This window comes from Bemisia tabaci, chromosome 6 (genome assembly GCF_918797505.1).
Source record: "Bemisia tabaci chromosome 6, PGI_BMITA_v3".
Lineage (NCBI taxonomy): Eukaryota > Metazoa > Arthropoda > Insecta > Hemiptera > Aleyrodidae > Bemisia > Bemisia tabaci.
In genome coordinates, this window is record NC_092798.1 from 50886585 (window position 1) to 50913080 (window position 26496).

General features: G+C 37.5%; 1 protein-coding gene across 2 annotated transcripts; it reads right to left on the minus strand.

Annotated features, from left to right (window-relative positions):
- LOC109034743 (uncharacterized) lies at positions 1–26332 on the minus strand. Of its 2 annotated transcripts, XM_019048042.2 has the most exons (8): positions 26150–26332; positions 25557–25696; positions 22295–22428; positions 20371–20597; positions 18032–18267; positions 16567–16911; positions 8885–14213; positions 1–7504 (listed from the first exon to the last, which is right to left on the minus strand). In XM_019048042.2, exons 2-8 carry the CDS (start codon positions 25572–25574, stop codon positions 5832–5834), a joined length of 7962 nt encoding a protein of 2653 aa, XP_018903587.2. In that variant the 5' UTR covers positions 25575–25696; positions 26150–26332; the 3' UTR covers positions 1–5831. The 2 variants fall into 2 exon arrangements, with proteins under 2 accessions (XP_018903587.2, XP_018903586.2); XM_019048041.2 differs by lacking the exon at positions 25557–25696.
- Between the last annotated feature and the right edge of the window lie 164 nt (positions 26333–26496).

Below are 26496 nucleotides of genomic sequence, written 5' to 3' on the forward strand. Positions count from 1 at the left end.
TTTAATTTGAACGTTATATTTTAACAGATTTAGTTTGGCTTCACAAATCATTAATTTACAAATACAAAACAATTCAAGGGTTTCTACTTAAGAATGGCAGGGAAAATAAATTTTTTCCTAGTTAGAATGATCAATGACTTCGTATGTTGACGTAGTGACAATGACGTAGTTGCTTGCTTCATTCCACGGGAAAGAAATCCATAAAAGTCAGATAGTGTAGGAAAACACATTCCTACAATTTAAGTAACGGCCAATCCATTTCAATAGTCTACTTTGATTCAAAAACTATCCGAGGTAATAACTCATTTCAAGTGGGTAGACACTTTTACAGAAGCATGAATAGAAGTGAAAAACAAAGCTCTATTGGGCTTATGGTTCTCATGTGGGTGCTAAAATAGAGTGAAAGAGCATATCATGAGTTGGGACTTCGTTTTGCCACAAAGAACTAAAATTTTTAGCACATTGGTAAAAACAATTATGTGCATAAGGAAACTAACGTTACATACGTGGTTTTCAACCAGAGCCAGAAATTTTAGTTCCAAAGTGCAAAATATGGTCCAGTTATTCTTCTCTTGAGTTCTGATAAAAATTAATGACATTACGTAAATACAAATGATAGCATTTAGTCAGATTTGCACATATTTACAATGGTGGAATTAGGGTAGAAAGATAGCCAGATGAAGACAGAATGATTCTATCAAAGAAATAAAGGATACCAGTTAGATAATATATGTAGCAGGACAATCATGTCTCAGGCAGATCTAAATTGCATGAATACATATTTGACTGAAATGAAAGATTTGATTCTTGGAAAATTTGACATTTTTTTAAAGCCACCTCATGCGTTTAAGGCTGTAAAGCTTTGATCATTTTTACTGGTAACAAACTCGTGTTAATCACCAACACCAATTAATCAAAAGATACTTTTGGCCTTGTCAAACTTTCCCTTAAGACCTATATTTCTTGAAAAAATAAAAGTTATCTTGGAATGGACCACTAGACAAGGTACGAATTTGAGCATTCTGATACATGTTTCTTAACCAAAATTTTACGTAGAACACGATTCTTACAACAAAAATTACTGAAACCAGCTTTTAACGAAGACATTAACGTTTTTGTTTCACATTGTTCACGAGGAATTTGAACTGCCCGCTCACAAAAAACTCAAAGCTCTACGTGAGTCAAATCGTGCACTACAACGGTTTCAGCAAGCTTCTCAATCGAGCAATGTTCATTTCCCACCATGTGTAGTTCAAACTATAAGCAATTTGCTACAGCTGAGCCAAAACGTCAAGATTGAAGTCGCCAGATTTTTACATCGCAGAGACTGTCATGATAACGTTTAGCGCGCGATGTGATTCACGTAGAGCATTGAGTTTTCATAAGCGGGTGATTTGAATTCACACACTAAGAATCATTAAATATCTTCTTAAGGAGTTGATTTCGGTGATTTTCGTTGTGCGCATCGTGTTCTACGTAAAATTTTGGTTAAGAAACATGTATCAGAGTGCTAAAATTCGTACCTTGTCTAGTGGTCCATTACTGGATTGTCTAAAAGAACCTTAGCAAACAGACTCGATGAAGTAGGATTACATGCACTTTTCTTCACATGCTGTTCAGCAGCTTTATCGTTCTTTGGAAAAATCAGTTATTTCAATTTCCGGCATAAGGCAACTCAATATAATCTGGGACTGAACATGATTGAACCTATTCATTCATCAGTAACTGAAGATGTTTCTAGTGGGTAAGTTGCAAGTTCTCTGTTTACTTACTTTACATTGTCTTTTTTTCTTTTACTGCACAAGGCCTAAGAACATTAAACATCACCATTTAAATTTTAAAAAAAAAAATAATCTGAAAATTGAAAAAAAAATGCTAACCCTTTTTGATGAGAAACGACCTAGAACTTGCTACAATGCACCAAATCGTTGAATCAAAAAGAAAGTACTGCCTAAGTAAGTAAATAATACCAAAAGAGAAGAAAACCACAAACATGACGCATGTAATAAGTACAAATGATACCAAGATTTTATAGCTATAAGAACATCAATCTCATTTGAACAAATAGGAAAGAAAAAAAGAAAAAAATGAAGCCTTTTCAAAATTCAAATCAAGAACAGATAATTTCCATGGGAAATATCAAATTGCTACCTAACGTTAAACAACGGAAGAGTGGAATGAACTCAAGAATAAATACAAACATTATGAAAGCATAAATTAGAGGAAACGTTACCCGAATATAAGGTAAAAAAATGACACTGATTCAAATTACAAATTATACAATTTTAAATATTAAATATTTTATGCACATGTACAAGTTCAATTAAAATAATACTATACAATTTTTTCTTAATGTGAATGTAGTTCCATATTACTCAATTACTTTGATACAACACTACACCCGAAATACGGATTTGATCCGTTTGACATTTACACTATGGGATCGTATGCCTTTAGGACTGCATAAAATTAATCAAAAACTCGTTTGATTTTTGGCATTTCTGGAAAACATTCAGATTCAATGGAAGCCTGTTTTATCCGATCGATCTGAATATTCTATTTAGGGTGGGGAAACATGATCTATCGTACAATGTATTAAAATTAAGCAGAATACACACAGCATATGGCAATTGAATCAAACTAGAGGTGTCGTTCGGGAAAAGTCAGGTAGATGCAGTTTACTTCCCGAAGCTTTTACCGAATACAGCATTGATTCAACTCTTACAAACTGTACATGACTTAGAGCCCAATCTTATCAATAAAAACAGAGGCGTTACCTAGTTAAATTGAACAACAGGACACATTCATGGAAACGAAGTTGGTGCCCACTAGACTCTTGTGGCAAAAAGACTTAGTTTTCATGAATGCCTCCGATTTGGATAACATGAAACACAAGATATGTCCGCAAATATAATGAGCACTCACAGGTATGACACTCATGCAACTCTTAGCTGCTTAATCATTATGAAATTCGATACATTTTCTCAACATTTATGTGAAGAGAGGCCTATTTTCTGGCTTTGTAGACATCCCACATCAGCTGCAGGCGACAAATCAACACATTCTGCAGCAAGCTTGCCATCACATGGTGAAGGTAAGATTCTTATTCTAGTTCTGGCCAGTTGTTGAATTTGAATGGGTGGTGCCTGCGTTCTCATAACTGGATGGCACTGAGAGGTTGACTTAAATCTCTCACTCCCTCCCGTTTTCATCTTTTCACACATTAGAAAAAATGAAAACTTGAGTCTTGGTACTTATTAAAGGTTTGCGTACATAAATTATGAGGATTTATTTATCAGTCGTATTATTAAACTGAGTCATTTTGGCTCTGATGCAGATAACTCAAGTGATGAAAAGCCACGGGTCAACAAGTAATTTATGGTTGATGAGTCGATGAGACGTTCACAGTTATCGAAAAACTAAGAGACACAATTTGGTGTTCTCCACTTTAGGTGATATTCCATCAGAGATAGTTACAGGAAATAAGGAGCTGCAGAAATCTGTAAACTTCTCAACTGACCTATCACAAGTTTTCTTCTGTTGCCGCTACCTGTCACTTGCGAAAAATGCACGAGGAACCAAGTTCACTAAAATAATAACCTACATTTAAAATCCTGAGTCTTAGTGATTCTTCAAGGATAATGATCATTGCACAATGACTAAAAAATAATAAGGAAAGAAAACATAGAGGTTTTCTTTACTCGACTAAAACTTTGTGTTCAAGTTCGGAAGCTTGCTTTAACGTTTTACTCTGTAATGATTTCCATTTTGAAGGAAGGTCAGAATGAATTTTGAGAGCACTGATTGAGAGAGAAGGCAAATCTTGGTATGTATAATGCAGAGTTTACGCTTATAATTGGGCGCCTACACAAATTTACGCTTCATGCATATTGCATGATTGGGTTTAATTCTTCATTTTCTTTTAGTTTTACAATATTTTTAGGAATGAGTGGTTCCTAGAAAAATTAAATGCACAAAAGAAGATGCAATAGCTTTTTAAAAAGCCACCTAATCAATATTGAAACTAAGTTTTACAGCATAAGTCTGGTAAATACATGAATTCAGATGGGGCAAACTCCCTATTCTTCACTGGGGGACATTTTCCAAGAGCAAATTCATCAGATCACTGATAATTTTTTAAAATAACTAAAAATCTTTACCTCATTTTAAAAACAAAATAAACACATATTTCTAAAAATGATCTTTCTAATTACTTCTCTTAAATTTGAGATCATGTCACTCCAAAGAAAAAGTAAAAGTCAATTTCATTTTCCCCTACTCTTCGTAAACAGAACTGATGTAATCTAACAGGGATAAAAAGGGTCTGAAAAACTAGAGAGGACAACCTAAATAAATGAGCAAACACTTCTGCTGCTCCGGAAAAGAGTTTCCCGGCTACATCAATAATAGTTCAGACGAAGATTCTCAGTTCCATTCTATCGCTGTTAATTTAAGAAAGAGTTATGTGACAATAATTAAAGGACTATTGTAACAATAAGGGATTTTAAAAATGTTTCTGGCGTTTTATTCACCTTTTACTTTTACAACTGAGGTTAGAATTGTTGGAGGTTTGCAGGTGAATTATTTAACACTGACTTTGCTTTATTGCAAGGAAACAAATTGGACATTAACTAAGCATCATTGATATATTAGAGCACTTAATTAATGAAGAAAACTGAAGATGGATTGCAGCAGGTGAGGAAAATGCATTAAAAAATCAATAATCTCTTCTCATTTTGATTGTATCAAATTGAACAACTTATTTTGGGCTCTGGGACTTTTCTGAGGAAGCAGATAAATGTAATCAAATTAATTCAAGAAGTTCCCGAAATACACGCTTCATTGAACAGATGAACTTCGAATGGTTAAAGACGTTTATGTGCATTTATATGCTCTCATTTACATAAAAAAAGGAAAATAAAAAAATTTGAATATAAACTTGAGAGACAAACACAAATTTACGATTTATCTTTCATCTTCGATTTTATATTTTTCCCTTATTTAAACGAGTCCTCCTTTTTTCAAAAATATTAAAAAAAAGAAGAAGAAATCTAGACAAACTCAACCGATTTGGTAGCTCCTGTGACTGGAGATTGGAAGGAAAAAATACGATAAACAAAAAAACATAGTATTAAGATATGGGGGCCTAACTAGAAGCTTTCAACGGCTAAATTCTGAATGAGCTAGTCCTTATTGAGAGAGTTCAAAGCGCTTAATGATTGAGTGAGGAGTAAAAATTGCCATTATACTGTATTACATACATGCTATTGTTGTAGCACACAAAAACAGCGTAAACTTTCAGCGCAAATCAAAGACTTCATGAGTTCATGTGAGGTTTACTTATTTTTAATACTGCATAACCTAACTTTACTAGAACTGACGGAAAATGTCAAAAGTAAAAAAAATAAGGACAAAAGGGGATGAATTTACCTAATGGTTTATACATGATACATTATCTAATTTGTATACGTACAAGCTTCAGAACACAATCAATACACCTAAGGTAATACAATAAGACCAACAGTCTCAAATAGGTAATCTTTGGTAAATAATTCTCTACAATTGTTCATTCAATAATTTTACACCTGAATCAGGAATTTCTTTCCTCAGCTGTGTATTAACTAAGTTAAGCAGAAAGATGATACCTATATACAGTACAGTTTGATAAAACTATAAAAAGAAACAAAAAACGAACAAACAAACAAACAGACTTACACTGAGAGAAGAAAGTGAATAAACACGTAGAAAAGAGAGAAAATAAAAAGGAAAATTGATTCCAATTTATTGCATTTATGTTGGCTGCTTGCAAAAACAAACGTAAGATAATCACACTATCTTCTTTTGAGAGCTGATTTTAATAAACTTTGACTTTTGCTATTATGACCTTTTTTCGAGGCAGAACTGCAGGAAGACGATGAGATATGAGGATGGTTCTTGCGTTTAGGTTGTTCTGGAGATCCATTGCAGCAAGGACAAGGTTTCTTGACTAGGCCCCGAGAGGATAACCGCCGCGGAACCCTCGGTTTTTCACCTTCAATTATCTCAGGAGAGCTGGCACTGCTTGTCACATCCAAGTCTTCTTTAGCAATCTTGGATACTTTCGACTTGGCAGTCTTAAGAGACGAACTGGAGCGCCTTTTTCCGAGTCCGTTGGAAGATAATGTCAATTCCCCTTCCGACACAGCGTCTTCTGCATCTGAAGTTGCTATTTTGTCCACGTCAGAATCGACATCTTCGCCATGGTCAGATTTCTTTAGCAATGACCAGAATGAATCAGATTCTTGGTTATCGTGACTTGGTTTCAGTCGACTTCGCGATCGAAAATTGTTTTGGGAGCTACTACAGATAAAAGGGTTACTTGTGCTATCTAACATATTCAACTGCGGATCAGAGGAAAAGATGGCATCTGATGAGGAATGTGGCGTCGTTGGCGATGGGTAGTTGTGATCCGGAGAACTTTCAGGCAACTTTCCGTCATCGTCGATCAAACTGCCAAGACTTTTCTTGAAGTCAACAGAGTCCGAGTCAAGATCCAGAGCACCGTTAACTGAACTATCCAGAGGCAAAGGAGGCTCCGAATTGGAGCTTTGTTTATCTGACCTACAACTCATCGGAGAGCGAGATTTTGAGAGAGAGCGTTTCTTGGATTTAAAACAAGAGGCTCCTTCATTTGAGCTATGACTAGACTTGGGACCATCACGCTGGGAATGCAGCTTTGGTTGAGATCCGAAACTCGATTCTTGGTGCGAGGAACAACCACCCTGACTGCTTGAACTAGAGGACACCCCTGTTTTGAGGTGAGTCTTCTCATCCGGGGAACAGTACAGCTCAGATTGTCCCAAAATTGGACTGTCAGAGTCCGAGCACATTTTTAAGATACTACTCGGAGACGAGCAGAGTTTTAGTTTACTTTTCAAGTTGGACCTGGCGTAAGTCTTGAGATTACTTACGCCATCGCCTTGCGAAAAGTTTAACCCTGAGTCTTTGTTATTGTAATTCGACTCTGGATTCATTATCAATTGAATTTCAGCTTCTTGACTAGACGGGTCCAGATCTAACAAAAGTTCTGCCTCTGGAAAAAGGTCGCTTGCGCTTGGTTTGTCGACACCCAAGTCCTTGCACTCTTCGGACAAGCTTTTTAATTCTGCTTTCTTTTGCAGCCCATCACTCCTCTTGCCAGTCTGAAGTCTATCGGATCTACGATAATTACTCTGGAATAATGTACTATGCAAAGAGCCCCCTTTTCGTTTTGCATGAGTGAGAGTTAAAGTAGCATTGGTAGTATTGCACGGATCAATGTCTGAAACAGTCTGATTCATTGTTGGCGATTTTTCACCTTGAGAGGCATCTTCTTTGGAAAGATACTGCTGCCAGTGCACTGTATCATCACACGTACTAACCTGATTATCCTCCTCCTCCTTGATTTCTTTCTTGATTTCACTCGTTTCTAGGAGCAAGTTCTCCGTTGCTTGAGGTTTCACATCCTCTTTACTGTCTGCATCATCTAAAAATACAAAAAAGACACATTCAGTGAAACATGAATAAATGAGATTTTTGGGAATTTCAGAAAATGGTATTTACTAAAATCCTTTTGGCTTGTCATGGTCTTTTAAGTAAGATACAATTTTATACAAAATTATTTGGAAACCATCTCTTACTAACTTCAATTCCCATCATGAAAGAACCTTCTATTGACTTCTTTCGTAGTTGACATGATTTTAGATCCTTGGTTTTGAGAAATTATGATACGAAAAAACTGAGAATCGGCTTAATTTGAGAAAACTATTGTAAAACCCTCTGGAATATTTTTCCTCATTTATAATTGTCTTTTTCCACTTGGTGAGACAAAGCAATGGCGGAAATGAAGTTTACAAAATTTTAGAAGCATGGCGCAATTTCCCTGTTGAAACTATCGAACTAGTGGCAAATTTTTTCCTTTAGAAGCTTAGCACATCCAAAATTATTAAGCGGTTGACAGCTTCGGCCGATTTTTCAGGCTCAACTGATTCTGACTAACGGACTTCTTGAGCTTTGTTGAAGTCTTTAAGGTGTCAAACACCATTCAACATTTGAATCTGCTACTTCTTGAGATTAATATTGTAACATGATTTGATAAAAAGAGACAGGTATCTATTAAGTGAAAATGGTAAATACATGGACAAAAAAATTTGTTGATAAAAAAATCTAACAGCAGCCTATTCCAGTTTTCATCATAGATCTTCTCTAAAGCTGAGGGCTCCATTTCACTTGCTTGCTTGGATTCGGAAAATGCAGCTCTAACAAAAAGGTGTGATCAAGTATACTGACAGTGAAACTATCAGATCATGTATCTCTATCTGCAGCGTTGCAGACTTCCTTTCATACTTTATTTTTTAAATAGAAAACTACTCGATGTCAATTTTTGAGAAATTCTGTGATTTTTCTCCTTTAAGCAAAGAAAACTCAAAACTGTGAAAACTTGTAGGAATGATACTAATTTGTTTTCCTTTAAAAAATAAATTGGGAGCGGAGATTTTCAAACGCCGCAACCGAGATACGTAATCTAGTAGTTTCACAGTCGATATGCTTCTTTACCAAACGAATGTCCCATTGAAGAACACATAGATAAAATTAGGAGGTGGCAATGATTCAAGCCTCATGCCTTTTAAAAGGCGTCTGAAGTTTTGTGATTTTGGGCTCGTCTTTTTGAGAAATGTATGAAAACATGTGGGAACAGAACAGGAAATCTCACAAACGCTCCATCTAGCGCTGAACTGATCACGAATTTACAGATCAAATTATTGATACTTGCATACAAGGACTATCAATAATATTGTATTAACAGACCAGAGAGGCAGGATGCACAGAGAAAAGAAAAAAGGAGAGAAAAAGCGTATACTGTTACCTAAGGTGCTTTCAATTCTGGAATCTTGCTTCAATTGATTTGGTGATGAAGAGTTTCTGATGTCATCTTTCAACTCATTTTGGCACGAAAATAAGGCTGCTTCAGTTTTCACGCTCTTGGTAGACTTTCGAAGTTCCAGAAACAACGGCTTATTATCAACAGAGCTAAAGTCAGACCAGATACTTCTTTCTTTATTGCTTGTATCAAGAACGATTTGGCTAGGAGCACTACTGCTACTCTGACTCAATGAAAATTGAGAGACATTTGGTGAACTAGTGGTATCAGATAAGGTACTACTTTCAGGGACTGCAGCACTAAACTTGGGCAGATTAGCTGAGGCGACAGTCGTTATGGCTGAGATATTGGTACTAGTGGAATTAGTACCATGAAGTTGAAGCAAATTTATACTTGTTGGGATGACTGAGCTATCCAGGTTCACCGTCTGCTGTTCACCAGTTCCTTCGGTGAATGTAAAAGATCTAGTGCCTGTGGGCAAAACTACAGCTTGTTGACCTCCGATGTTCTGAGCTGTGAGCCCTCCAGCAATTTTAGCTAAACCAGGCCTAAGAACCATTGGAACCATTTGTTGTATTTTATACATTTTCGGTGCTTTGGTAACAAGTAATCTTACTGTGCCAGGAGGTAATGGAACACCAGCACTACTCGACACGACAGTTTGTTGTCTCGACTGGGTACCAAATATTTTTGCAGCATCCGCACTTGATAACGTAGAATCTTGGACAATTAATGCACGATTGGTTGTCACCGGTTGAGTTTGAGTCTGCGGTTGAGCTTGGATCTGGATCCTAGTATCTCTGGCATCAAGAGATTCTGAAGTTTCAGATGAGGGTGTGGCTGGAGTTTCATCCAACCTGCTTGATGGAGAGCTTGTCATTTGCGATAACTGACTAACGCCATTGGAGCTATCCTCACTGCCTAAAGTTCTAACATCTTCAGAAGATGGACTCATGTCAAGCCCTAGAGAGCAGGAGGCTTGTTGAGAATTGGACCTACTTCGAGACTGCGAACTCTTCTTCCGCTTGGATGACTGAGTTGGGTTTGTCGGTGGATTCGATCTTCGACGAGGGGCAGGTTTATTTTTTAACTCAGGTGAATTTCGAAGCTGCTCAGCATATTTATCTAAAATGGCATAAATCCTCTGTGTGGTTTGCTCGTCTTCTTGAGGTTTCTGTTGAGGTTTCGGTATTGAAGGAGTCACCTTCAAAGGGGATGTTACCGGGGACGTTTTGACTATTTTTGCTTTTGATGATTTAGTTGCTGGTTTTTGAGTTTTATTTGAGGAACTTGGGATTGGACTAGATGAATTTTGAGAGGCGATGCTCAAAGCGGGCGAAGATGCTTGTCGCCGATAGCTCTGTACAACGACAACAGGTGTAGTATTTAACTTGGTGCCAACTGTTAAGCTGCCACAGGAACTAGTTTGAGTAACGAAAGATACCACTCTATCTTGCGGCTCCATTGTTGAGCTACTGGGCGTTAAGGTGGGCGCAGAAGAGTTAGGTGGACCCGATGTTGCAGCAGCTAACCCAGCTGAACTCGATTCATTTGATGAAGTTGAGGAGTCCAAGGGTGCATGCAGCTGGACATTAATTCTTTCTTTCATCTGGGATGTTTTCGTTACTTTTTCAAGCACAGATTCAAACTCTCTCAACCCTCTTGCTGTCAGCTGTTCTGCTGTCGTTGAACTCTCCATTGATGAGGCACCTACAGTGGCCTCAATCCGGTTTCGAATTACCGGTGACTCCCTGGATACAAGTCTACTCTGATTCTGATTGGGTACAGGAGTAGTTACGGTGTTGGCTGGCTGATTGATGTTCGTTATAGTGGATAAAAATGCCGACCGCACTGATAACGGCAGTTGAAATGGTTTGAATTTATAAGCTGATGGTTGTAGTACAGTTTGACGTCCAACTGTTTTTTGGATTATGGATGGAAGTGTTAGCCTTGCTGTAGAGGTGGTTGCAGTATTTTTGCCTTTGACAGCGTCATCCGTACTGTTCGAAATCTGTATGGTTTGATTCAAAGGGTTAATGATATTAATGACATTAGGTCCTGAAGTTGTTGCTTGAACTGGGGATTGAATAGCTGCTGTCAACAAGTCGTTCAGCCTTAACTGTTCTTTGACTGGTTTAGTTTCCAGTTTCTTGGCTGCTGGTGCCGTATCAACCGATGCCTCAGGTTCTTTTAGCAGAGCTACTCGCTTACATGCTACTATCACACCGGGCGACGTTTGTATAGCTGAGGTCTTGACTTGCGGAGTTTTGACCTGTATGCTTGTTTGAGGAATAAGTGTTGAGACTTGATGACTGTTTGAATTCTCTCCTTTGACTACCACCTGAGCAACATCAGACGACTCTGCCTTCTGCAATGATGAGTTGGGATCTTTGCTTGTTTGAACACCTTTGGAAACCACCGGGCAAGCAAGAAGATTATCCCGTTGAATTTGCGCCTGATTCAGTTCTAAAACATTCACAACTTTGCTTTCCGAGATATTCCCTCCAACAACAGGACATGGTACACTTTGATACATAGTTTTGCCAAAAGCTTGTTGAAATTTTGGCAAACTGGCATTCTGAGTGCTTTGCGTGATGGGAGATCTTGTTTTAATGATGTTCGGAGCTGACTCCAGTCTTAAGACTGCTGGCTGACTTGAGCTGGCTTTTTGTGCTTCAAGATTGGCATCTTTAGCTTCCACCACTCTAGGATTGGCGAAGTTGCCTGACTGACTGATAACAACGTTGACTGTCTGACCTGCAGATTCACTCCTTTTAATATTACCTATTTGCTGCGCCCACAGGAGTCGCGAGTCTCTGGAAACAGTCAGCTGAACAACATTTTCGTTTTTCCTCCCGTCATCTGCTTTGAATAACGTTGCTGTATTATTGTCATTGTTCGTTCCGACAAAAGAGGAATTCGCTAAACTTATAAGGGTCTGTTGAACTTGTTGCTGGGAAACAGCGCTCGTTCGAGCTATTGAGCTGGTAGAGTCACTGCTGGCCACGAAGACAAATGCACTGCTTCTTGCCGGTTTAACAACACTGGCCACCGTGTTGGAGCTTGTTGCTGGTTTGTTTGACTGATCAACCGCCTGGCTTTGAATAATAAGGGCATTTGGTGTTTGCACAGGGACTCTCAAGATTGGCGACATGGTAACAGGCTCTGCTCGCTGCAAAGTGATTGTTTCTGATGTATTCTGCGTTTCTGAGCACTCGATCAATGCACTTATGTTATTCGGAATAGAGTTGAATAATTGGAGGGTTGGTTGCGACTCTGTGTTTGATGTCGATGGGTCATGAATTTTGGTGGCACTAATTGTGCTAGTTTGAGAGATGACTGGGCTTGAGTACGTATTCGATTGAGCAGCTGAGTTTTGAGCTGAGGTGGAAGATGTCTGTGGAGGTTTATCGGAAGATGATTGCTGACGGGAGAGCAATGTAGGATTTGCTGTGCTGGATGTATGATTCGTAACCTGCACGACCTGCACTGTTGCTCTAACCTCGGAAGGAACTAAGTTAGAAATGGAGCTGAGTTCAGAGACAGTATTCTCAATTGAACTTTTATTTCTCCTTGGGAAATCAAAACCATCCAATTTAATTTTGCTATTCTTGTCTATTTTGGTAAAAGGCTCTAGCTTGGTGCTGCTGTTTAATGGCTCGTCTTCGGTGAACGTGTACTTACAATTATCAGAGAGCTCATCATCATCATACCCGTCACTTAATTCCATTTTACTTGAAAGACTAGGATTGTTAAAATTTATTGTACTAGCTATAGAGTTAGGTGCGAAAGTTCTTGTAGGACTGTCTTGCAAAAGTGAGTATTCTTCTTCTGGTACATCGCTGAAATACCTGAAGCCTAATTTTGATGACTGCCTGAGATCTGGTTTCGTTTTCCTAAAAGTTCTTAGCGTTTTCAAAACATGAGTTCTAGACACAGGTTTTTTGCTTTCATTCTTGAGTAAGTTGGAATGAAAGCTCTCGTTTTCGTCAAAAGATTCGGAAACAAGAATTTTCTTAAACCTGGAGTTATTGTTGTCATTTTCATTGTCACTAAACTTAAATTCATTGCTTATGGAATCATCAGCTGGAGATGGGATTCTCTTCGGAGGTCTTCCTACTTTTCTCGGACGTGAAGTTTCCTTTCGATTATCCTTAGCATTTTTGGTTTTCTTCTTCTTTGAAGCATTTTTCCTTGAGGCACTGCAAATGCTCTTTACACTGTCTAGAGTGCCATTATCAGAGTCAGAAATTATTTTCACTTTCTTCTTGCATTTTTTTCTTTTTTTCTTGCTTCTGTATTTCCCTATTTCAAACTCCGAGTCTGAGTCGGACCTCCGTTTACTCACCTCCTTCCTTTTTAAACCCTTTTTAAGGATGAATGAATCGCACGATTCAAAATCCGAGTCATCTATGCTTTGAGAGCAAGATGCACTTTCCGATAAGGACTCATCTGAGTCGTCAGTCCCTTCGATCCACTTTTCATAGCCTTTTTCAATGCCGTTGTGCTTGTCTTTTTCTTTATCCACGGGCCAATCCTTAAATTGGTCATAATCAATCTTTAAGTACTTTAACTCTTTGTTGGTTTCACGAAATTTCCTAAAATCTATCAAATAATCCTCACACAGGCATTTAAGCTCTGTCCAGTCATTGTCCCAATTCAATGCTTGGTATCGAGATCCTCTGATAACAATTGATAAATCGTCCATTAGATGCCTTGTTAAGCCCAGAGCATTGCCTTCCTTTTCAAAATTTGATGTGTTCGTACCTTCAGGCGAAAGCCGATTACTAGGGTCGTTTGCGTTTGAATCTACATGACTGGATTCATGCTCATTGTGAGTATCTAACTGACTGACTTGAGAGGTTTCACTGATCTCATCAGCAATACCAATATCTTTTGATTTACCTACTAATTCCATATCCATTTGATTTGTCCCGTCTTTTTCTGGTTCAATGTCGTCATCCGTTTGGTCTGGTTTACTTGGTTTATCGAGATTGCATTCACTCTCAGCGACAATTTGTTCAGTCTTATCCAATGGAGGTATTTCGTTCTTTCCACCGAGAGACTTGATGATATCCAAAGTATTACTCGTTGGATTTAACGAGAAACCAGTTAGAACACACTCGCGGTAGATGTCTGTGTAGCTGCTCCCGACCAAATTTGCTAGTTTCAAGAACCCAGAGGACAGCTTGATTTCTATCTCTCTCTGTTTCTCTTCATCCGGTTTCACCTTCAGCTGAAGCAGATCATTCATTTCGGCACTTAGAAAGCGGATACAGAACTCAATACAAATTGGCTTCACGATGTCTCCAAACTGAAACAGAACAAATGATTATTGGCAAAAAAAAAAAAAAAAAAACACGGAACACAGTAGTATCTCGTTGTGACGTTTTGGAAGGGATTCAAACGTAGACCATTGTTTCAAGAAAAATATAAGTTTGAGCAACACTGAAACGAAAAATGGACAGCATGGATTTGAAACTATGAATGTTGTCTCCAAGAAAATGTTACTTTGAGAAACATTACAACGAGGTATGACTGTAAATTAAAAATAAAACAAAAATACTTTCATAATCTTACTATGTTATAAAATTTACACACTTTAAACCACAGAGAAGTTAGGTGTGCTATCCTGATGTTTGAATTGACGCAAGATTGAGGAAACTTCAAGGAGTTGGGACACTTCATGTATTTTGATGCATCTCTATTGTCTTTTTCTGCATTTTTATTTTTAGCTTAGTTGATATGAAAAAACTGCAAACCTATTTTTGCCTGTTATGAGACTAAAATTGATCCCATGAAGTTACAATTGGTCATAACTGCGGGCTAAATTGATTTTACTGTGACTTTCATTCCATAAACTTTTAGTTTTAGAACAAATTATTGCAACAAATCTCTGAAATTCACCATTTCTACGTCATGGTGTAAAGAGTGCAACATTGAACAGTCAGCATAGGTTTTCATCCCAGTAGCAGAGCTCAATACACTACACTCATGGAGACCTCCAAGGCCCGCTTATTTGAAATTTTCATTCATAAAATAGTTAAGCTTTTTTCCCAAATTTGTGAAACTCAGGCAGAATTTTGGTTGACCGATTTTTCTCCACAGTGAGGAACTTACTTATCAAAACAAAATTCGGCGACTAGTGCAATTTAATCGTGTTTGAGTGAAATTAACAAAGCTGTCACAATTAAATAACTTCACAATGCGATATTTTAACCTGTGAGGAGGATAGTTTTACAAATGGAAGCTTACAGAGGTAGAAAAATGGAAAACTAAACTATAGTCATAGAGGTGCCAATTATTCTTCAATTGCGTCTTTTCGCAAAAACCCAGCGAATTGCAAAAAATTGCAGAGGCCTTGAACAAATTGCACCCCTGTAGAGTTATCTTGGGAAATTTGGAGTACTGAGAAAATAGTTTTCAGAAAAAGCTGGTTAAAGGTTAAATCTGCTGGAAGGAAAGTGACTTAATTATGTAAGGCACCATAACTTTGCACCCTTCATTGGTACATAAATGTACTGAAACTCTTTAAAAACTTTTCTATCAGGGACTAAAGAAAGTTTTCCTTTCAAAATTCAAATTCTGCTTAATCCACCCATTTGGACAAAAGTTACTTGGCCGAAAAGGAGCCTCAACAAAAACCAAGGAATCTGGTCATGGTTAATTTCGATGTTATTTGAAATTGTGCCTTCCATGACCACCTTGCCAGAATAAGCTTGGAAAATCAAACTCAGGGTGTCTACAGACGCGGCAAGAAAAAACTTGAATTTTTTTGAGATTTTCCTAACCAAAATGATCAGAGTTCTCAGACTTCTTGAGTCCACAAACTGCTCGTGAAGAACTGATAATGAAAAATCAATGGCATTGATTTCTCTGTACATGGTATTTTAACAAATTCTTCAGGTACTGCTCATTGAAAATAATTTCTCTATATTCTCTATTTAAAGCGTGACTTAGACCACTGGACCCTGAACCAGCCTGAAACTAAGTTTGATTAAGTAGATAGCGCTAATATTTTCTCCTATTTCAAGTTTCAGGATTTTTCATAGTTGCTTTCATAAAATTTCCTGGCTTTTTCCTCACCAAGTAAAATTCCCTGACCATTCTTCGTTTTCCAGACCTGTACTGCCCATGCTAGGGCAGAAAGCTGTGTTAGCCTTCAAACATTGCCAAATTCTCTTTGATAAAATTGAATTTTCCAGGAAACCTGCTAATATTTACCATCAATTTATCAGAGAATTTTAGTAGCAATCAGATCTAAATTATTTGAAATTTTCACTAAAAAATATTGATAGCACTCCAAAAAAATAAAAATTTTATCGGAGGAATATTGACAACTTTCTAATATTCACTTGGAGTTTATCCTTAGCATGGCAGTGCAGAAACTTCTGCGCAGCAACCGCATACACATGGCAATAGTGTCGCATCTCTACAGGAAAAAGTTGGTAAGAATGCCAGAATTATATATTCAGCCTCGCTTTTATATACATTAACATGGAGAATATTCAATTTTAAAAGTTCATTGTGCTCTTAAAGTTTTCAAGAGCATCATAAATCTAGTGGGGGTCAAATTCTACGGCTTCCAGCACAGGATCCTAGAACACTATAGTCCTTTTTTTGTTGGACGATCAGTTTACTGATTATTGAAAATAGTAGGGACTCACCTGCTTTACGAGAACTTCAGAGAATATGTAGACATGTTCCTCCGAGAGCGCAGTCATGAGAAACTTTTTGATCATATCAAAAAAAGTTTGAGGAGAAGATTTCATCATCGGGCCATGAATGATAGCCCATTCTAAAACTAAGTCGGCAAGATGAAGACTAGGAGGTTGAACCATGGCGGAAGCCAGGAATGTATTAACTGCAATTTCGGCTACTCGGTTACCGTGCCGCCAAATTCTTGCCGAGCTGGTGCTGCTCGAGAGAGAGCTATTATAGCTACTTGGCCAACTGGGTGAGGCATACCTTCGAATCAGTTCCAAACCTTGTTCCAGATCTAAGCTTTTTAACTGTAAAAATACAAGACTCTCATGAAAAGTTAAGATGGAGAGGGTAAAAAAAAAGAGCTGCAGGAAGTTTCCCATCGCACAACATGAAATCCTTGATTCTGCTAAATATTAGATTGCATCAAGTTTGGAGGATATTGATTGTGAAACTACAGAAACATTAATGTTGATTATAATGTTTTTAACTATCTACTTCTACCTCATTTTCTTAAGGCAGTATTACTTAAAATTAATAGTGAAGAATAATGAAGAAAATATTCTTGAAGCAAAAGAAACTGATTGGTAGTATCTAAGGGTGGCACCAAACAGCATAACTCTCTCTCAAGATAAGACTACGCTCAAATGAGCTTTTTTCTCTTTATATATTGGGACATCAGTTTTGGACTAACGCACATTGGCGAAATCACCGACTCTTCACCAAAAAAAGTACAAAAATTTTTGTGCAGTAAAAATGGTTCCTTTTTTTATTTCCAAAAAAGTAAAAAATGAGAGGAAATCTACAACAGCGCCAGTTGAAAAAAGTGGTTGTGTAGTTTCAGCACCGGTATTGACGATTTATTCCATCGAGGAATTCAATTTCATTTATTGAGGAGTTATTTCAGCATCAGAAACATTTTTTCACACTTCATTTAATTATTTGATCTTTTGATGAACACAAGCAACAGAATGAGAAATATTTTGGAACAATTAAATGCCAATGAGAGGTGCTTTACACATGGTATCTACTGCCTTCTTCGGTGACATGCAACTAAATTAAAATTAATTACAGTGAAACCTTGTCATGGCAGGACCTGCTCATGGAAGAAAACTGCTTTCGACTGAAATTTCTGCCCTCTGTGATGAACATTTGCTACGGCAAATGAGTGTTACTGCACCTGCCCTTAACAGAAACCAACTGTTTTTTCAAAAATATGTCTCCACCGTGCGAGATCTTGTTGTGACCAGATGCCCCTATGGTAAATTTTGAGACCTCCAGAGTGCATCTCTGACGTTAATTCATCCTTGTCAACATTTCCATATAAAAAGTCTATTTGCCTAGCCAACACTTGAACGTCTGAGAATTGTTCATTTCTTTAGATGGCACAAAAATATATCTTTTTAAAAACTTGTAAAAAAAACTGACCTCTAAAATAATTTCTTGATTTTTTTTGAAGCGACACAAAGTTGTTAGGTATACGTCGAGGAAAAAGTTCCTTTGATCATTTGTTGAATTTGTTTCACAGCCTGAATTGGGGACCCGCATCCACCTCACAGCAGCTCCAGCTAAATTAAGTGCCATGTCTTCGCACTTGGAAACGATCAGAAGTTCTAGCCTGATCATGATGAGATCTCCTTTCTCTGCCTGGCAGTATTCCATTACTGAAAAAATATCATATATACTTGTACAAAAAATGCAGGGCACAAGAACTGAACACAGGCAGTTAACTTTCGATTCCTGCCAGAAACCAAATATTGACCTCAAAATAACCAAGCTTCCATTTTAGTCACATGCCAATCGTAGCTAATTTCCGTTTTTAGGAAAAATCAAAGAAAATTAGGATGTATAAATGAGAAAAAAGTATTGGATGCAAAGACTTGTTGAGTCATTTAAATTAGGCATGAAAGTAAGCCTTTTATTTTGCACAGATAGCTTAATTTCGGAGTTTTGAACTTTAAAATTCCTTTCCTTGACAATTACATATTAACTTTCTAATTCTCTCAGAGTTAATTTTTTGAGTGCTTGGAAAGAACATAAATGCAGAGAACAACTCTTTCATTGTGAGATTTAAAAAGTTAGAGTTCTCTTGATGTATGAAATTGGAATTTTAATTTTCCAGGAGCGGTACAGGAAGTGATGCTATCAGATATTTAAAAATTTGTGTATTGTAACTTACAATTCGAGGTAAATTATCATTTGTTTCATTTTAATTCGATGGCTAAAGTCGAAAAATGCAAACCTCCGGTCATAACATTGCATCTTTCTGTTTATACAGGGTGTACCAAAAGTCCGTCCCACCCCTGCTAACTTTTGAACGAATTGAGCTAGGGTAATGAAACTTTGGGAATGTTCCTATCTCAAAGGGGACCATCTTTTGGGGGGGTCAAAATTTTGGTCCCCCCTCAGGGGGGGGCGCGGGGGGCCCCCAACTTTTTTTTTCAAATGGCAACCCCTATCTTGTGATACATCATTCGAAAGAACATAAAAAACTAAGAATTTTAACGCAAACCGCAGATCAATATCTTAATTTTTGACCGAGTTATGATAGGTCAAAGGTCAAATTTGACCTATTTTCAAAAAATTATAACTCCGGTTCAAATTATCGCAAAGAAAAAAATAAAACGGGAAAATCTACCAAATTGTGTCCGCTTTTAAGTAAAAATTGCAGAAATCACTTCGCTGTAATTTTAAGGGGGGGCTCGGACCCCCAAATACGTCAATTCAAAGGTCATTCAATTTTCCCGCGAAAAAAGGCAATTTCCCCTAGATTTGCCTCCACATTATCTCAGTAAGGTCAAAATTAGTTCAACATTACGTTGGCAAGTGCCCAAATTTCGGGAAAAGTTAAAAAAAAACGAAATTTAAACGGTCAAATTTAATCACCTTAAATTTCGTTTTTTTTAAACTTTTCCCAAAATTTGGGCACTTGCCAACGTAATGTTGAACTAATTTTGACCTTACTGAGATAATGTGGAGGCAAATCTAGGGGAAATTGCCTTTTTTCGCGGGAAAATTGAATGACCTTTGAATTGACGTATTTGGGGGTCCGAGCCCCCCCTTAAAATTACAGCGAAGTGATTTCTGCAATTTTTACTTAAAAGCGGACACAATTTGGTAGATTTTCCCGTTTTATTTTTTTTCTTTGCGATAATTTGAACCGGAGTTATAATTTTTTGAAAATAGGTCAAATTTGACCTTTGACCTATCATAACTCGGTCAAAAATTAAGATATTGATCTGCGGTTTGCGTTAAAATTCTTAGTTTTTTATGTTCTTTCGAATGATGTATCACAAGATAGGGGTTGCCATTTGAAAAAAAAAAGTTGGGGGCCCCCCGCGCCCCCCCTGAGGGGGGACCAAAATTTTGACCCCCCCAAAAGATGGTCCCCTTTGAGATAGGAACATTCCCAAAGTTTCATTACCCTAGCTCAATTCGTTCAAAAGTTAGCAGGGGTGGGACGGACTTTTGGTACACCCTGTATTTCATTTTTTCAAAGGAATACTGCTCTATATTTTTTCTTGAAATTATTTGATCATTTTCTTTAGTATGGGAAATAAGATACTAAGAAAATAACTCTTAGGAGGAGATGTTGATTTGAGTTTGGGTGAAAAAAATGAATAATATGAGGTAATTTTGAAACATGTAAAGTTACACTCTTTTCAACATCAACCATAAATCTCTTTTTTTTCTTTTTTTAGCTGTTCAAAAAATAAAATGGAGTAAAAAACTAAAGGAATAATTAAAATAATGCGCAAGTTACTCACCTTCCTTGTCTGTGGTTTCTTCTCCATGAATTAATTTGGACAGAGTATCATGACCCCAAGGATCAGACACAAGGTTCATGAGAGAGCTACAACGAGATATAGAACTAGAGTCGGCATGTTTGGCCTTCAAGTATTTCAGACACTTCTGAAGGAGGACGAGAAGATGAGTCTGAATGACTGGAGCGAGTCGCGGCCAGTCTCCGCGCAGGACAAGGTACAAAGTTTGCCTGAAAGTAAAACACAATGTCGTGCAATCACTCAGAGAAAAGAACTCAAAAGATTTTCCTATTTAAATTGGACGTATTCATGCTAACAGGAACTGTAAGGAAGTGGAAAGATGGGGTGTGCTCGTAGAAGCTTGATAAGAAACAATGTGGTCAGTGGATATAGTTCCTTTTGAGAAAATTGAAAAGCGAGATTTGACATTAGATCAAAAGGAACTGAGCGCTAACTCGTGAGCCGTGGGCATGTGACAAGAGCCTTGTGGACAGGGCTTATGAGTTAAAGAGTCCCGCCACCCATCTCCCCGTCCTGCCTCCTCATACATTGCCGCTGACATCTCTAGCTCTTTTAAAGTCCAATTCACTCTTATGGTCCGAGCACTAACAAGCACACCCCATCTTTCTACTTCCATATAGTTCCATTTTGCATAAATGCGTCCAATTAGTTGACCTTACTTTACATCGGATTAAAGGTATGTATTCCCTTCTTCCAATCTGGAAGCAAGCCAATTACACTCACTTCCATTAAACGAACCTTCCCTGACTTTTCCTCGTCCCCGTAAATTCCCTGAGTTTCCCTTACCTTCTGGGTTTTCCAGACGGCCAACAATCCTGATTATAGGCTACTGAAATGGTAAAATATTGCTCAACTGCATTTTGGCGGATACACTTCCAAATCATATTTTAACTTAGCTTTCCCAAGAAATCTTCTTTCCGTCCAGTAAACTTTATTATTCCACACCTAGTTGAAAGCTATATCATCAATTTAACAGTATGATGGTCGTTTTTTTGACTTCATTAGTTGCTGCAAAAACTGTTGTCTGGTAACTGTAGTGGAGCTCCACATTAGAAGTACACTACAGAGGAGGAAGTTGTAGCAGTTGGTGCCTCAATCCCTCATATTCTAGCAGGAATATGGCTGGTTGACGCATGTGTACTACCTTACCACGAGTTTGGTTTTCGACCAGTTGACTGTCTGCCATTTCTGGCAACTCAAGCATATTGACGGTGTAAGTCAGCAATCACATAACTCGGTTTGCAACGTCGAAGACTTCCTGTCATACTTCACTCTTTAAACGGAAAACTACTTAACAGCAATTCTTTAAACTACTTTGATTTTTATTTTCTGTGCAAAGAAAATTCTGCAAAAACTTCAAGGAATGATGTTAATTTGTTCTCCTTTAAAAAAATAACATCGAGTCGGAGATTTTCAGACACTGAAAACGAGTTGTGTGATTGCTGACTTACACCGTTGATATTCCTCCTGTCAGCTGGCTGTTGACCAGATCTGATCTGAATCTGGGCCAGATTGGTGATCTGTCTAATTGATTCTGCCCAAGTTCTTTCAGTTTTTTCCAATATCTTTATGTTTGGTGTATGGCTCTCTTCGCTGAATACAAAGGTACCATCCAACTTGCAGCTATCCCTTCGTTCTTTTTTCTTCCTTGCTGACCAACCCTCTGCCATATAGCAACTTGCAACTCCTTCCAAATCTGCCGTGTTTCGGGAGAGAGCTATAAGTGCAGTCCGGAATGAACCTCGAGACAAGAGCATGTCCTAACCATGGCTTATACAGAAGTGCAGTTACGGCTCTCTTATGAAACACAGCAGGAGCCTTTAGGCTCCTTTCCCTGGGACCGGTCAATTTTTTTCTTGTTTCAAAGTTACCCTATAAAAATATTTATGTGAGAATAAAGACTTACCCATGCATAAATTCAAAAACCGCCAGAGAGAAATCTTTATTCATGCAGTTGGTAACTTGCTCCCAAGCCCATAGGAGAGCTTGAACTTTGTCTGCATATTTCTTTCTGTTATCTTTGAGAGTGACTTCAAGACTCTGAAACAGAAGATTAGAAATAGAAACTTTCATCGCGGAGAATTTGGTATCCTGCATCTCAACTATTGCAGTGATTCTTCTTGTAGCAATAATTTTAATTAGAGATTCCTCTAGAAATCGCATGGATTTTGATCCACTCAAGTTTAACTAGAAGCAAGAATCAAATTGACATCTTTCATTTCCCGTCCTTTGGGCTAGTATTATTTTTATATTGAAAATACGGCAAATCCAGACATGAAAAAATCCAACGATAAATGAAGTTTAGCTTAATTCCTCTTCCATCAAATTTTGCCCTTTCTTTGCTGGAAGATCAACCTTATAAACTTAAATACCCTTTTCATATTCATCAAACACCTCACTCCTTTTCAGATTAAATCAAAGAAATCAGCGACATTAGGACTACAGAAAGAAACAAGGTCTGAAGATTTTTAACTGTTGGTTTTCCTGGGAAATTTTAAGTAATTTGGGGAAATTTTGTCACATAAATCATTGCTATCACGCTTATCTTATAGTATACACAAAAAGCAGAGACATAATGACTACCAACGTAAAATTTGCCAAAATAAATAATTTCATGCACAAACTTAAATTCTTGAAACCAAAGGTCCAGAGAGTTCTTTGCCTACACATGAAAGACTTTTTATATTGGAGGGCTAAGTTACTCTCGGTTCAGTGCCGCTCAAAAAGCGTGCTAAACAATTTTACTGAGACCAATGCACAAAAAAGCCAGAAAGAAGGGGAGAAAAACATCTTTCAACACCTTTCACAAAAATTTTGGGTTCTTGACTACTTTCACATTAAAGGCGCAGGAGTGCACCCCAGCATTTTCTGGACTCATGTTTAAAACTAGATGATTCTAACCATTGAGAATCTCACAAATTTAGATGAAACGAGTTAGAAAAGAGATAAATGTTGGTAGACACGTTTATTGAAATCTGACTAACTGCTTAGTGCAGATGACGAAGCTGAACTACAAATAACACATGATACATTACAACGCAAAAAAAGTAAGAGCACGGAATAGCTTTAATTCTGTTCGACCAATTCAAGATATCTTCAAGATTTTCAATTAGTTACATTATTGATTGATACCTGTCAAAATCGGTTTGACAGAAAAACCTTTGAAAGGTATCAAAAGACATACAGATTTGTTGATAATCCAGTCTCAATTAACTAGATTGTTTTTTTTCTTCATTTGATGCAGGGGAGAGGTTTTGTTACGAAATGTAGAAGGGGGGGGGGAAGGTCAGAGGGATGCAGAAAATGTTAAATTTCAGCATGATGTAATTTATCAGCAGACTTTAGATGGTTGTTCCTCCTAACATTAATCCTTCTTAGGATGAAACCACTATTTCCTAGCAGAAACCATTGAAGGTGCGATATGAGTCGATCATTTTAAAATTACATAAACGTCAGCATACATCGCAAGAAACAGAACCTATGCCAATAAATAAAATTCCGATTGATAATAATGGGCCAAGATGTTGTGACACTCAGTCACTCAATTTTGTTCTCAATAGACGGTGACTTAAAATTGAAAGAAAATAAAGAAACACACATACTTGCACCGAAGAAGAGAAGAAGAAAAAATTGGGATCAGAGAGTTGAGGGTATACTTGTTCCGTCAGAAAGGGGTGCAGTAAATATTAGAGGATGCTTTGAAATTCAAAATACTTCATAAAATGAGCTAAGCTGATCACTTTATGTGCTGAGGGGTGCAAAAAACATTGACAGATTCATGCCATCTTGAGAACACATGATATGTGAGGACATTTTTGGAATGGCTATCTAAACGAGTAGGAAACGCAATAAAATTACTTGAATTATTTAAGGTCATTCATCTGGCTGATCAGTTGCAATGAAGATGACATTTGATACACATTGTTGCTTAGGTAAAAAATCTAGCAGAAATTGTTGAGCAAAAAATATACACTAACACCTTTACAATGGTCTGGATATTCATTCATAACACATATAAATTTACAAGGCAAAGAAATAAAAACAAAGTCAGCAAAATAAGTATAAAAATGTTCAATATTGGTGCCAGTAAACATATCATGTATCAAATACGATACATATGTGTAGACAATCCGATTCATACTTAAAGAAATTTCAAGTTTCACAAAGCAAATGATTTTTTGAACTAAGCGCAGAGCTCACAGACTTCTTTAACTTTAGGTGAAGCTCCAAGTTTGCCCAAATTTAACACCTGAACGGCGAGATGTGTTCAACACCTGGTCAATCACAGTCGGACCCCACAATGACTTCTCTTAATAGTTTTATAGAATATGCAGGATAGCATAGAATGAGGGAACCGTAGATCTCATGAAGCAAAAGAGGTTAAGTGGTGTAAGGACTTTCGTTTCATGGAGTATGGGTTAGCCTTCCCTAAAATCTCAGGCAAATATTGAAAAAGTGAGTTCTTGATTACATGAAATGTTTTCCTTCAGTACTTACAAACTTCCTGTATCCCTAAACAGTAGCCGTAGAGTAGAAAAACTAATTAAGATGAACAAAGGCCAATTCAGCGGGTCATTAGATACCCAGGACGCACATCGAATGACAATATTTAACACAATTTGATAAATTCAAGCCAACAAGGTACATTAAGCAATTATAAAAACAGAAAGATATTCGGCAGGTAAGTTTAAATTCAATCAACTCGAATGTGGACAATCCCGTCAAAGGAAGTCAAGGTTGACAAAAGTAAAGACATTAGGCATTCTCGGACATCCTGCACTTCCGAAATAATGTAATAAAAGGAAAGAAAATCACACAGAGAAACTATGACCTCCAGATAAAAATAAAACTGACTATTTCATCAGATTGCGAATTTGGAAAAGCAGTTAAAGCAATATCAAAAAATGGCTACCTACAGGAATACTCAGGGTTATAACTCAGTTTACAGCCCAGATCAAATGATTTGAATTGAAAAAAAAACCAGCAGTGAAGAGTAGAGGGGGCATATCTATAGCAAGCAAAAATATAACGAAAATCATAACAGAAGGAATCAAAATAGTTTGACCAGTCATGCAGACACTGTGTGAACGTAACACGGAACAATCAGCTATTGTTTACATCCATTCAAGAAATAACATGACTACAGCTTTAGCAAATAACTAACTCACCGTAAACCAAAAATTCATTGTGCTGAATGAAAGCGATGAACCATTGTACTAGAACTTTCATCCGACCACTCGAAATGGCTCATAATAAACAACTACTGTCTCAATCGCACATCGTGTTAACGACCGATGACAAGAAATTCCTACACGAAAAATGAATACGGAGATGAAATTCAATGGTTCCATTCATGGAAAATTTTGTAATAACATTTAATTATCAGGTAACAAGAGGATTAACTGATGATACAGTCAAGATATTCCAATTCTTGGGAAAATTTGAGAAGAGCATGGAATTCAGTGGTCCAATAAACAACACAGCTCACAAGCATAGACCTTCCATTGTGATAACAGACCACCCCCCAAATCTGTGGCATTTCCGTCAATATTCAATCAATCAGAGCTATGATAGTGAAAATAGAGTGAAGATGAATAATTTGCTGGTCGAAAATGAAGGAAATTAAGAAAACAAATTACAATAGGCTTTTGGCATGGCGGATTGAATCCCGTTCATACAAACAAACAGGCCTACGGTCCCGAGGGTTTGCGAATACTCGGTACAGCGTCCGAGATGGTAAACGACAAAGCTTAAAACTTACCTGTAATGGTGGGAAAGTTACAGAAATTTTAGTGCTTGGCTTCGTGATTAAATCCTTATTTACATTAACATTTTCGACACACAAACTTGACATTTTTTCGCTCGACGCCATATTTTCCAAACAAAGTTCACGGAGCGCAGTATCAACGGAGCTCAGCAGTCAACGGGCATTATCAGCTTATCAGCTGTGGCTTAATAACATTGCGGGTTGCCTATCCACCCTCCATTTTGTGACGCCGCAGTCTGCTGCAATTGTTCATACACGCTTTCATTTCGCGCAATTAAATTCCGCCCCAGGGTAGATAACTACCCAAGACACATCACATCCTTCTCGGGTGCATTATTTTG